Raw genomic sequence first — 14,258 nt, forward strand, 5'->3', positions numbered from 1 at the left:
ACATTTAACCAAGCTAACTAACACACATTTAACCTAGCTAACTAACACACATTTAACCTAGCTAACTAACACACATTTAACCAAGCTAACTAACACACATTTAACCAAGCTAACTAACACACATTTAACCTAGCTAACTAACACACATTTAACCTAGCTAACTAACACACATTTAACCTAGCTAACTAACACACATTTAACCAAGCTAACTAACACACATTTAACCAAGCTAACTAACACACATTTAACCTAGCTAACTAACACACATTTAACCAAGCTAACTAACACACATTTAACCAAGCTAACTAACATACATTTAACCTAGCTAACTAACACACATTTAACCAATTAACTAACACACATTTAACCAAGCTAACTAACACACATTTAACCCAGCTAACTAACACACATTTAACCAAGCTAACTAACACACATTTAACCAAGCTAACTAACACTCATTTAACCAAGCTAACTAACACACATTTAACCAAGCTAACTAACACACATTTAACCCAGCTAACTAACACACATTTAACCAAGCTAACTAACACACATTTAACCAAGCTAACTAACACACATTTAACCAAGCTAACTAACATACATTTAACCTAGCTAACTAACACACATTTAACCAATTAACTAACACACATTTAACCTAGCTAACTAACACACATTTAACCTAGCTAACTAACACACATTTAACCAAGCTAACTAACACACATTTAACCAAGCTAACTAACACACATTTAACCAAGCTAACTAACACACATTTAACCAAGCTAACTAACACACATTTAACCAAGCTAACTAACACACATTTAACCTAGCTAACTAACACACATTTAACCAAGCTAACTAACACACATTTAACCTAGCTAACTAACACACACTCATTTAACCTAGCTAACTAACACACACTCATTTAACCTAGCCAACTAACACACATTTAACCTAGCTAACTAACACACATTTAACCTAGCTAACTAACACACACACATTTAACCAAGCTAACCGACACACATTTAACCTAGCTAACTAACACACATTTAACCTAGCTAACTAACACACATTTAACCAAGCTAACTAACACACATTTAACCAAGCTAACTAACACACATTTAACCAAGCTAACTAACACACATTTAACCTAGCTAACTAACACACATTTAACCAAGCTAACTAACACACATTTAACCAAGCTAACTAACACACATTTAACCTAGCTAACTAACACACATTTAACCAAGCTAACTAACACACATTTAACCAAGCTAACTAACACACATTTAACCTAGCTAACTAACACACATTTAACCAAGCTAACTAACACACATTTAACCTAGCTAACCGACACACATTTAACCTAGCTAACTAACACACATTTAACCTAGCTAACTAACACACACATTTAACCACATTTAACACATTTAATGTAGCTAGCTAACGCTACACAACTTAGCTAGCTTAATAATGCAAATATAACCTAGCTAACGCATATCTTTAAGCTGTTAACAACACACAAAGAATCCTCCTCCAACCAGGGGTTAAAATAAACTGGAAACAATCTCAATATTGTGATTAATAGTTTATTTTCAGTCAAATACAGAAAGAAGAAAGAGGCAGTCTCATGCAGAAGCAACAGTAGAGAACATACACTGAGGAGAGCTGCATCTGATGTGAAATTACCGTAATTACCCTAATAGTGCACACTATTAATATTAAAGCAGTGATCATAAAAAAATATTATCACACTTAGTCATTCTTCCAGTTTTATGTCTCAACGTCCCCTATGTATTAATGCTGCATGAAAATGTTTTTTCTTCCAAAAATAGAAGTTAAGCAGACTACTGCACACTGTAGAATTTTACTTTGTGTTGCTACTATTTGGAAGAAACTGAGGATAATAAGGTAATTAAGGTTACCACTACTACTACAGTTGGTGTCACTTGCTTCGATCAAATATGCCTTCAATATCACCATTGAATAATTTGATTAATTGTACATACCTGGGAAGTACATAGTTCCCAGGTGGCATGTAAGGGTTTTCAGCTGAGCAGTTAATGTTGATTTAAGCAGTAATTAATTAATAGTTACTTAGTTAATACTATGAAGGAGACATAATTAGTCAGTAGTTCTCCAGGAGATATGTAAGTCTCAGTAAATAATGTGGAGCTAATAGTGAACTACTATAATCATTAGTTCAGTTCATAGTAATTACTCAGTGATTCCTTTTAGAAAATATTTAGGTGTTAATGAAGCACTATTGCTTAGTTCCTGTTTACTTACCTATTAACTATGAAACAGTATTAGAAAGTGTTACCAAATTCATTACCATTAGGTCATACATAATTTCAAAACCATAAAACCAATAAGCCAATACAACAGATACAGAACACAGCAAATGCACACACCACTCAGCACATATAGCAATAATTATACCAGTACACATCAGTGATTTAGAGTAATTCTTGTTCAAATTTCATAAGTTCAGAGCTGGGCACACAAAGCTGCTTTGCTAGATATGTAAAATAATGTTACACTAAAATCAAAGTAAACAAAAGTGATAAAGTGATGCTAGTCAAAGTGTTCCCACAGTAGCACTGACTGCATTTAGTAATGAAGCATTTAGTTTTATGGTAATGTGATTTTTATGTGGTGGGTATTTTTACATTTGAATTATTTCACTAGAACCCTCACGTTGCCTCTGCTTCCTCTGTTCTATAGGTGTTGCGATTCATAGCACTGGTAAAGCTGTTAAGCTACTGCTTTGAGATTAGTACAAGTTCATGCAGCCCTTAGGCAGTAGAAGAAGCACCCACTAAATCCACCTGCGGAGCTTTAAATGTGCGGATGAGCCGTAACTTTTAGATCAGCACAAAAATCACAGTGTGATTTGTTACATTGAACCAGAGACTGTAAAAAAAGATGGACGCCGTGTCGCCGTTCCCATTCATTTAACGAAAATGAAGCCAATATCTTCCTCCATGTTGGCGATCCTGAAACCCGAGTCTCTAGAGCGCAGTAGAGACCAGAGGAGGGAGAAAGACTGTGGAGAGACAGCCTACTCATTTAAATAACTCCGCCACACAAAGACTGCAGAGCAGGGCTGACGTTCTGTTATTGGTCCCGCCCATAACCAGCCCTTTTACAATAACCACACCTTTTTGAATAGAGCTGAATAACGTTTCAAAAAACGAATTCTGTGGGGGTATTAAAATTTAACAATATAAGCAGAGGTTACACTAGCTGCCGCATTTAAATAATGGAGGTAGAATTACAGTATATTGGAAAAAAATGTGATTTAAATTTGTCTGTTTTGCCATTGAAACCTATGGAGATCGGTGGAGTTACACAGCTTTCTGCAGCCGAACAGCAGGGGGCGCCCGACCTGTGGTGGCTTCACTTTTGAGAGACGATACTCTGTCCAGCTATACACAGTCTATGCATTAAACATAGTTCTACGTCACGTCACAGACCATTTTCTTCGGCCGAACGCGACAGCGTGCCAGGAAAGTGGTGAGAATTCTTGCCGGCCCAAATTCGGCCATCGCATCATTTAGGCTTCCGTTCAGGCTCGGGTTCGGGCAGACAATCTAAACTCTAGTATGCAGAACTATATTATTATTGTAATTAATTTTCCATTCTTTTTAATAGCAGGACACTTTTAGGACTTTTAATTCTCTGCCCGGACCCGACCCGAGATTTCCCATCACTTTCCTCGGGCCGGGTCTCGGGCTCCAGGAAATAGTTTGTGATGTAGTCATCTGTTTTTTAAATACTATTTTTATTTTATATAAAGTTGGCATGAAAATCACCATATAGCTAAGTAAGCAAGTATTATTCTTAACCAAAACGAACGAAATGACGAAAACTGAAAGTGAAAGTTATCCTTAACTGAAACTAATAAAAACAGTAATTAAAAAGAAAAACTTAATTGAACTGAAATTACAGATTGAACACCCTAATTTTTGTGTTTCTTAATTTATTTATAAGCGCTGTTTCCACTACAGCAGTTTAACAGGGGGTGGTGTTGTGCCTTTTCTGCAGGGGAACCGGATTCTGCGGGGGTCAAATTTCGGCAACGTGCTGCAGCGTGCAGAGCGCCTTGTGGTCCGCGGAATTACTTATTCTTACAGAGCTCGATCAGTGATACGGTTTCTGTCCAGTGTGAATGCGCTGGTGTCGTTGGAGAGTACGCTGTTGAGTAAAACTCTTCCCACAGTCTGAGCAGTGATACGGTTTCTTTCCTGTGTGAATGCGCTGGTGTAGTTGGAGATTACGCTGTTGAGTAAAACTCTTTCCACAGTCTGAGCAGTGATACGGTTTCTCTCCAGTGTGAAGGCGCTGGTGTGTTATGAGAGTACTCTGACGACTAAAACTCTTCCTACAGTCTGAGCAGAAATACGGTTTCTCTCCAGTGTGAATGCGCTGGTGTGTTTTGAGATTATTCTGTTGACTAAAACTCTTCCCACAGTCTGAGCAGTGATACGGTTTCTCTCCAGTGTGAATGCGCTGGTGTTTGAGGAGAGTACTCTGATGACTAAAACTCTTCCCACAGTCTAAGCAGTGATACGGTTTCTCTCCAGTGTGAATGCGCCGGTGTTGTTGGAGATTACTCTGATGACTAAAACTCTTCCCGCAGTCTGAGCAGTAATACGGTTTCTCTCCAGTGTGAATGCGCTGATGTCGTTGGAGATGAATATTTTGCTTAAAACTCTTCCCACAGTCTGAGCAGTGATACGGTTTCTCTCCAGTGTGAATGCGCTGATGTCGTTGGAGATGAATATTTTGCTTAAAACTCGTCCCACAGTCTGAGCAGTGATACGGTTTCTCTCCAGTGTGAATGCGCTGGTGTAGTTGGAGTGTACCCTGATGATTAAAACTCTTCCCGCAGTCTGAGCAGCGATAAGGTTTCTCTCCAGTGTGAATGCGCAGGTGTCGTTGGAATGTACCCTGATGAGTAAAACTCTTTCCACAGTCGAAGCAGTGGTAGAATTTCTTTGGGCATGTACTTTTCTGCATTTGTTCGGGAGGGGTAGGAGAGGGTATTGGCTGAGTATTGGAGATTTTTGCGGATTCCATGTTCCTCTCCTCTTCTAGTAGTTTAACCTCTATGTGAACTGTTCCTGTTGAGTGCATTTCTGAAGCTAAATTAGAAACAGGTTGCAAAGACGACACTAGGAGAAGAAGATCTGGAACAGGATGGCAGTCATTTCTGGAAGAAGTAAAGAAAAAACAAAACACAAGCTTAGTACTAGTTTTTAGTGTGAAATGAAACTCTCTTAGCTGGCAAACAGAAAATCGGGAAATCTACATGCAAATGACCATTTGTATTTCTCACAAATATCCCCCCAGATAAACGGTTTTCACACAGTGAAAAGTTGTAAATGGAGCAGAAAATCTGGAAAGGAACTCAGCTGATAGCTGAGCATGACTATGCTCTGGAAATCTCCATGACCAGCAGCAAACTGGAACTGGAGGAACTGACTCTTCTCCAACAACTCCGAGTAAAATCCCTGTAGAGAAGAAAAGCGAACCCTGTGAAAAACCTTATTATTGAGGAGATGGACCACAGACCGCTGAGTGTCTCTTAACCAATGTTGGTGTCGGTTCAATGAGAAAGTCCCGCCTTTCAGGAGAAACAGCCAATCAGCTTGCTGGTTTTGGTCAGAGCAGCTGACATTAAAACCTGTAAATCTGGATATACAGCGATTTTTCTAAAGGAAAGACAACGGAGCTAACCATGTAAACTGTGATGAGATCACTGCCCTAAAATTGTGTTTTCCAGCGGATCCAACTAATCAGCTAATAAACAATCCTTTATTAGGTTTAAATGTTCAAATCTCTTAGCTCCCTATCGACCATAGATCAACCATTATGTATAATCAGCAGTGTATTAGACACATAATACCACCACTTACTTTATGATATGGCACCAGATACAATCAGCCAGAAAGGAAGGAAGAGACCTGCACGTCCTGTTCTTAGACCTTGACAACGCCTTTGGATCTATCCCCCATTCTCTTATCTGGGCAGCCTTTGACTTCTTCCACATCCCAAATACCATCACAAACATGGTGAGGAACTACTTCCAAGATCTGCAATTCTGTATTCAAACAACAGAATACACAACATCGTGGCAATCCTTGGAAGTGGGAATAATGGCTGGATGTACCATCTCCCCACTTGCTTTCACCATGGCGATGGAGGTAATCATTCGAGCCTCCAAGTGGGTGGTGGGAGGAGAACGTCTGCAATCTGGACATCGCCTACCCCCCATTCGTGCATACATGGATGATTTGACCACGTTGACCTCAACCGTCGCATGTACAAAACAATTACTGGGAAAACTTCAGGACAACATTGACTGGGCACGGATGAGGTTTAAACCCAGTAAATCCCGGAGTTTATCCATAAGCAAGGGAAAACTGGTTGACCAGAGGTTTCACATCAAGGAAACACCCATTCCGCTGGTATCAGAACTGCCTGTGAAGAGCCTTGGGCGCTGGTATAACGCCAGCCTCAAGGACTCTGACCAGGCTGACCAGCTGAGGAAAGAAACCATCAAAGGCCTGGCCAGCATAGACAAAACCTTGCTTCCTGGGAGATTAAAATTGTGGTGCCTGCAGTTTGGATTACTGCCCCGCCTGATGTGGCCCCTGACGGTATATGAGGTCCCCATGACCAAAGTTGAGAAGCTTGAGAGGACAGTCAGTTCATATATCAAGAAGTGGCTTGGCCTCCCACGCTGCCTCAGCAACATCAACTTATTTGGACATGGTGCCCTGGATTTGCCCATCTCTAGCCTCACAGAGGAGTTTAAACGCACCAAAGTGAGGCTAAACATGACCCTGACTGACTCCCAAGATGAACGGATTCAATTGGCTGCTCCCAGACTGGCAACTGGGAAAAAATGGACTCCATCTGAGGCCATAGAACAAGCAAAATCCGCTCTCAGGCATGGAGACATTGTAGGCCAGGTACAGCATGGAAGAGGTGGGATTGGGCTTGGGACAAGCCGACCCACTTGGCACAAAGCAACACCAACCGAGAAAAGAAAGCTGGTCGTAGCAGAGGTGCGGCACCAAGAGGAGGCAAACAGACGCACAAAGGCAGTTTCACAGGCCAAACAGGGCCAGTGGACTAGCTGGGAAGGACTGGGTCAAAGAAAGATCAGCTGGAGGGATCTCTGGGAAATGGAAGGGAGCCAAATCAGCTTTATCGTCAGGGCCACCTATGACGTTCTTCCCACACCTACAAACCTCAGACAATGGTTTGGTGAAGATCCCTCTTGTGTGCTCTGTCAAACCCCTGCAACTCTGAAGCACATCCTCACTGGCTGTAAAACCAGCTTAGCTCAGGGCCGCTATACCTGGAGACACAACCAGGTATTAAGACAACTGGCCATCTTTCTGGAAGGAAGGAGAACCAGCACTAACGCCCTCCCTCCGTCAGTGCCTGGACGCATATCCTCCACACCATTTGTAAAAGCAGGACAACTCCCAGTAAAACCTGCAGCGAAAATGGAACCAACCCTCCTAGACAGTGCCCGGGACTGGAGAATGCAGGTTGACTTGGACCAGAGACTTGTCTTCCCACCTGAGATTGTCACAACTAGTCTCAGGCCAGATCTGGTCTTATGGTCAACTGCACAGAAGTCTGTTTTCATTGTGGAGCTAACTGTACCCTGGGAAGGGGCAGTTGGTGAAGCATATGAGCGGAAACGACTGAAGTACTCTGACTTAAAAGCAGACGCCGAACAACGTGGATGGCGTGCCCAGGTGCTTCCTATTGAGGTTGGCTGTAGAGGGTTTGTTGCCACATCTACAACCAAGTTGCTTAAGGTAATGGGAGTGAGAGGACAAGCCTTCCAGCAAGCTGCCAAAGCAATATCAGGAGCGGCGGAACGGAGCAGTAACTGGATATGGATGAAAAGGAAGGACTGCAACTGGGCTGCAAGATGACCATGGGGGTAAAAGCAGAGGGGGGCAAATCTGGGACGCCAGATGTTGCCGTTGAGCCCTCTGGAGGTGTCGTGGGCCTTTCAACGAAACACCAAAGAAGGAGGGTGCCCACCTGAAGACCCCTGTGAAGCGTTTACCCTCTAGCCCTAACCCCTCACCAAGTGCTGATTAGTTAAGGGATTGTACTAACTAGTCCTATAAGCTCAACTGAAAAGCTGGAGAAATCCAGTGACTGCTGTGAAAGTGCAGCTGACAACAAGGGAAAGACCATGTGACGGCTTGGAAAGACAGCTGACAGGAAGGAAAGACTCCACGGGGCTGTCATGGACTAGCTATCCATGATAGCAGGCTCCGTCACTTGTTAAGTGTACAAAGGCCACCCTTCATTGCTACGGAAAATCCAAAAAGGAAAATACCCCCTGAGTCTGCGAGAGCGGGGGCGGAAGAAGACTCTTCGGATGGAATTTCGGTAACTGACCATGGAATGAACAAGACGACGAACCAAAAAATCAGCTCACAAGTACCATCAGCAGAAGGACTAAATCTCCAAGTATGTAGCTGTGGCTGGTCCAAGGTAACATCCATCAGAGGCCTAAGAATACATCAAGGGCGGATGAAGTGCTTGGAAAATGTGAGGCCGGGACCTCGCATTGACCAATATCTTTTGAGAGACAGGTCAAGTCAGGCGAGTGAAGCTCAGCGGCAGGATTCAACCCATAGTCCAATGAGCATCAATATCCCAGTGGCTGAATATGCCGCAAGCACAACATCAAAGAACTTTGAACCAAGCCACGTGCAACCAGCATTGGAGAAGAACATTCAAGGCCACAGACCCCAGGTTAAGTGGCCGAAGTCCAACAGCAAAAAAGAGTGGGAAACAATTGATGCAGACCTAATCAAGATTCTTGAAGGAACCAGTGGAATAGTGGAGAAGCAACTAGAGAAAATGGGCGATCTAATATACTGCTACGGAGCCGAAAGATATGGAACAAAAGAGACAGGAAAGAAGGATAGGAGATCAATAACCCCTCCGATGTCCAGAAGGCAAAAAGAGATCCAGCTCCTAGTGAGAGAAAGAAGGGAGCTGAGGAAGCGCTGGAAGAAAGAATCACCAGAAGAGAGAGTGGGCATCGATTTCCTGCAAGCAGACCTGAAGGAGCGCCTGGGAAAACTGCGGAGAGCTGAGAATCTTAGAACTCGACGCAGAAGGAAGGAAAAGGCGAGAACAGCTTTTTACAGTGATCCCTTCAGATTTGTGAAAGGGCTTTTCACAAAAGAGAAGAGTGGGTCACTGATGGTGCACAAGCAAGAACTAGAAGATCACCTGAAAACAGCTTACACAGACAACCAAAGGTTGGAACAGCGTGAAATACCATCAGACATGCCACCCATGCCTCAACCGAGATACCAACTCGACGACAGTCCCCCTAGATGGGGTGAGGTTGTGGAAGCAGTGAAGAAAGCAAGGGCAGCTTCAGCTCCAGGGCCAAATGGAGTTCCATACCGGCTGTATAAAAACTCTCCGAATGTCTTGCGGTTGCTGTGGAAACAAATGAAGGTGATGTGGACAAAGCAGACCATCCCAAAGGCATGGCGAAGAGCAGGAGGAGTGCTAATTCCCAAGGAGAAGGATGCCTCAAACATCGGTCAGTTCCGGCAGATTAACCTCCTAAATGTGGAAGGGAAAGTCTTCTTTAGCATTGTCGTTAAAAGACTGACGAAGTACCTGAAGGAAAACAACATGATAGACACATCTGTGCAGAAAGCCGGTATACCTGGGTTCTCAGGATGCTTAGAACACATAAGCATGATATGGCACCAGATACAATCAGCCAGAAAGGAAGGAAGAGACCTGCACGTCCTGTTCTTAGACCTTGCCAACGCCTTTGGATCTATCCCCCATTCTCTTATCTGGGCAGCCTTTGACTTCTTCCACATCCCAAATACCATCACAAACATGGTGAGGAACTACTTCCAAGATCTGCAATTCTGTATTCAAACAACAGAATACACAACATCGTGGCAATCCTTGGAAGTGGGAATAATGGCTGGATGTACCATCTCCCCACTTGCTTTCACCATGGCGATGGAGGTAATCATTCGAGCCTCCAAGTGGGTGGTGGGAGGAGAACGTCTGCAATCTGGACATCGCCTACCCCCCATTCGTGCATACATGGATGATTTGACCACGTTGACCTCAACCGTCGCATGTACAAAACAATTACTGGGAAAACTTCAGGACAACATTGACTGGGCACGGATGAGGTTTAAACCCAGTAAATCCCGGAGTTTATCCATAAGCAAGGGAAAACTGGTTGACCAGAGGTTTCACATCAAGGAAACACCCATTCCGCTGGTATCAGAACTGCCTGTGAAGAGCCTTGGGCGCTGGTATAACGCCAGCCTCAAGGACTCTGACCAGGCTGACCAGCTGAGGAAAGAAACCATCAAAGGCCTGGCCAGCATAGACAAAACCTTGCTTCCTGGGAGATTAAAATTGTGGTGCCTGCAGTTTGGATTACTGCCCCGCCTGATGTGGCCCCTGACGGTATATGAGGTCCCCATGACCAAAGTTGAGAAGCTTGAGAGGACAGTCAGTTCATATATCAAGAAGTGGCTTGGCCTCCCACGCTGCCTCAGCAACATCAACTTATTTGGACATGGTGCCCTGGATTTGCCCATCTCTAGCCTCACAGAGGAGTTTAAATGCACCAAAGTGAGGCTAAACATGACCCTGACTGACTCCCAAGATGAACGGATTCAATTGGCTGCTCCCAGACTGGCAACTGGGAAAAAATGGACTCCATCTGAGGCCATAGAACAAGCAAAATCCGCTCTCAGGCATGGAGACATTGTAGGCCAGGTACAGCATGGAAGAGGTGGGATTGGGCTTGGGACAAGCCGACCCACTTGGCACAAAGCAACACCAACCGAGAAAAGAAAGCTGGTCGTAGCAGAGGTGCGGCACCAAGAGGAGGCAAACAGACGCACAAAGGCAGTTTCACAGGCCAAACAGGGCCAGTGGACTAGCTGGGAAGGACTGGGTCAAAGAAAGATCAGCTGGAGGGATCTCTGGGAAATGGAAGGGAGCCAAATCAGCTTTATCGTCAGGGCCACCTATGACGTTCTTCCCACACCTACAAACCTCAGACAATGGTTTGGTGAAGATCCCTCTTGTGTGCTCTGTCAAACCCCTGCAACTCTGAAGCACATCCTCACTGGCTGTAAAACCAGCTTAGCTCAGGGCCGCTATACCTGGAGACACAACCAGGTATTAAGACAACTGGCCATCTTTCTGGAAGGAAGGAGAACCAGCACTAACGCCCTCCCTCCGTCAGTGCCTGGACGCATATCCTCCACACCATTTGTAAAAGCAGGACAACTCCCAGTAAAACCTGCAGCGAAAATGGAACCAACCCTCCTAGACAGTGCCCGGGACTGGAGAATGCAGGTTGACTTGGACCAGAGACTTGTCTTCCCACCTGAGATTGTCACAACTAGTCTCAGGCCAGATCTGGTCTTATGGTCAACTGCACAGAAGTCTGTTTTCATTGTGGAGCTAACTGTACCCTGGGAAGGGGCAGTTGGTGAAGCATATGAGCGGAAACGACTGAAGTACTCTGACTTAAAAGCAGACGCCGAACAACGTGGATGGCGTGCCCAGGTGCTTCCTATTGAGGTTGGCTGTAGAGGGTTTGTTGCCACATCTACAACCAAGTTGCTTAAGGTAATGGGAGTGAGAGGACAAGCCTTCCAGCAAGCTGCCAAAGCAATATCAGGAGCGGCGGAACGGAGCAGTAACTGGATATGGATGAAAAGGAAGGACTGCAACTGGGCTGCAAGATGACCATGGGGGTAAAAGCAGAGGGGGGCAAATCTGGGACGCCAGATGTTGCCGTTGAGCCCTCTGGAGGTGTCGTGGGCCTTTCAACGAAACACCAAAGAAGGAGGGTGCCCACCTGAAGACCCCTGTGAAGCGTTTACCCTCTAGCCCTAACCCCTCACCAAGTGCTGATTAGTTAAGGGATTGTACTAACTAGTCCTATAAGCTCAACTATCAGGTGCATTTAAACAGAGAAATCTCTAGAATATACAGAACAGTGGGAATAAACACACATAAAACTCCATAAACACACTGAACTGAGCTCTGAATTAAAGTTAGTGAAGCTCTGAGCTGATCTGAAGTTATTTATCTGTTTGTTATATTTACGCTGTTTAAAAGATAATCCTCACATTATTGAACTACATGGAGAAAACCTGAATTAACAGCATGCACCGGCTCGCACTGTTGACAGATCGTATGGTTTCATGCCAAATGTCGAGTTGTGTCTGAAATTTTCTGGAGGCCGCCATATTGAGAAAGATGTAAAATACACCTCTAATAATCATAACTCCACCAATTGACACCCGATTTTCACATTCACACCTGCTTTCATGCTTAAGTACTTTATATTATGCTTTTAATCAAAGACAGACATATGATATAGTTTTATTAATTATTAATTTTATTAATATTATTAATCAAATAAATAGTATTAATTTTTATTTATATATACACATAAGTCCACACATAAATCCACACATATATGTATGTGTGTGTGTGTGTGTGTGTGTCGATTTATGTGTTATGTATAAATATAAAATTAATACTTTTATATTTATATAAAAGGGGGGGGGGGTATTTTTTATGTATATTATTTTATTTTTGTACCTGTGTGTTTTGATATTTTAGAATTCGTTAGATTATATTTCCTTTAGCATTTTGAGCTAAGTTAAGTTGGTTATTTTCCTATTTCATATCTATATTTTTCTGTTTTTATTAAATGCTGCGGAGCTTTAAACGCGCGGATGGTTTATTTTTTTTATGTATATTATTTTATTTTTGTACCTGTGACACTTTCATTTTTGTTATTTTAGAATTCGTTAGATTATATTTCTTTTAGTATTTTGAGCTAAGTTTAGTTAGTTATTTTCCTATTTCATATCTATATTTTTCTGTTTTTATTAAATGCTGCGGATAAGCTCGCATTCACGCTCGGGTTCAGGCTCGGGTTCAGGCAGATAATCTAAACTCTAGAATGCAAAACTATATTATTATTGTTATTAATTTCCATTCTTTTAAATAGCAGGATACTTTGATTTTTATTTCTCAGCCCGGACGCGACCCAGCCCGAGGAAAGTAATGAAAAATCTCGGGTCAGTCCAGGCTCCAGGAAATAGTCATCTGTTTTTTAAATACTATTTTTATTTTATATAAAGCTATGGCATGCTAATCACCATATAGCTAAGTAACAAAGTATTACTGTTAACGAAAACGAACGAAATAACGAAAACTGAAAGTGAAGGTTATACTTAACTTAAACTAATAAAAACGGTAATTAAAAGAAAAAAAATAAACAAATTGAAATTACAGATTGAATACCCTAATGTTCGTGTCTGTTAATTTATCTATAAGCGCTTTTTCAACTACAACAGTTTAACAGCGGGTGGTGTTGTGCCGTTTCTGCTCGCGACGGGGAGCCGGGGTTCTGCGGGGGTCAGATGTCGGCAGCGCACTGCAGCACCTCGCGGTCCGCGGAATTACTTATATTTACAGCGCTCGAGCTACCCGCGAAATAATGACAGAAAACCCTGAGGAAACTGCAGAATTCTGTATGGGATTAGAATATGAGCGCGAGGGAGATTAAAAAAAACTGTTTTGTAGAGAAACAGGAGCTGATGAGGTATATTTGAGAAGCAGCTGTAACTTTACCTGTGAGTAACCCACTTCAACACAAATGTGGCTATTTGTGGCGATAATTTTGGTGAAAATTAGTGAAACCTGTAGAGTTTATTGAGTTTTTGCTGTATGATCTCCTCAGTGAAAATCCCCACCCCATAACCAATCAGGGGAGCTCCAACTGCTTACCCCTCCCACTGCTCTTTCATTGTGGATGCGCAGAATGTCTTAAACGTCCGTTTTTCAAAGTTCAGGTTTGGCACGTCACGTGGTTAATATACCGTCACCATATTTAAATACCGTGGTATACCGAAACACCTTCATACCGCCCAACCCTACATTGAACTAATTGCAAACGTAATTAAAAGCATTAATAAGAACTAGCCTACTTAGCATTTGTTACCCGTCTCCACTCTCTTAACTAAAAACTTTACCATGAAATATAATTATTAAAATCCTTTAGAGATTTATTTTTTTGCATTGTTGTGTGAGTCAAAATCCCATTCATGCTTTTATATTTTTTTCATAATAAATCTATAAAATTTAAGTTAAAATAGGTTCAGAGTTTAAAAAAT

General features: G+C 42.6%; 4 protein-coding genes across 4 annotated transcripts in view; 1 reads left to right on the forward strand and 3 right to left on the reverse strand.

Annotated features, from left to right (window-relative positions):
* The window catches only part of LOC111196242 (zinc finger protein 239-like), a 443,969-nt gene that overhangs the window by 375,237 nt on the left and 54,474 nt on the right, over positions 1 to 14,258 (forward strand). The gene's annotated exons all lie outside the window — the stretch shown is intronic.
* Positions 1 to 14,258, reverse strand: part of LOC111196241 (zinc finger protein 239-like) — a 61,606-nt gene that overhangs the window by 37,851 nt on the left and 9,497 nt on the right. The gene's annotated exons all lie outside the window — the stretch shown is intronic.
* LOC125780454 (zinc finger protein 501-like) overlaps positions 1 to 14,258 on the reverse strand; it is an 89,298-nt gene that overhangs the window by 13,213 nt on the left and 61,827 nt on the right. The gene's annotated exons all lie outside the window — the stretch shown is intronic.
* LOC125802150 (zinc finger protein 850-like) overlaps positions 1 to 14,258 on the reverse strand; it is a 28,340-nt gene that overhangs the window by 13,213 nt on the left and 869 nt on the right. The window contains exon 2 of the mRNA XM_049479123.1: positions 4,148 to 5,215. Coding sequence (XP_049335080.1) covers positions 4,148 to 5,139 — 992 coding nt within the window. The 5' untranslated portion in view covers positions 5,140 to 5,215. The remainder of the gene's footprint in view (positions 1 to 4,147; positions 5,216 to 14,258) is intronic.

The sequence above is a fragment of the Astyanax mexicanus genome, chromosome 1 (assembly GCF_023375975.1).
Source record: "Astyanax mexicanus isolate ESR-SI-001 chromosome 1, AstMex3_surface, whole genome shotgun sequence".
In the NCBI taxonomy this organism is placed as follows: Eukaryota; Metazoa; Chordata; class Actinopteri; order Characiformes; family Acestrorhamphidae; genus Astyanax; species Astyanax mexicanus.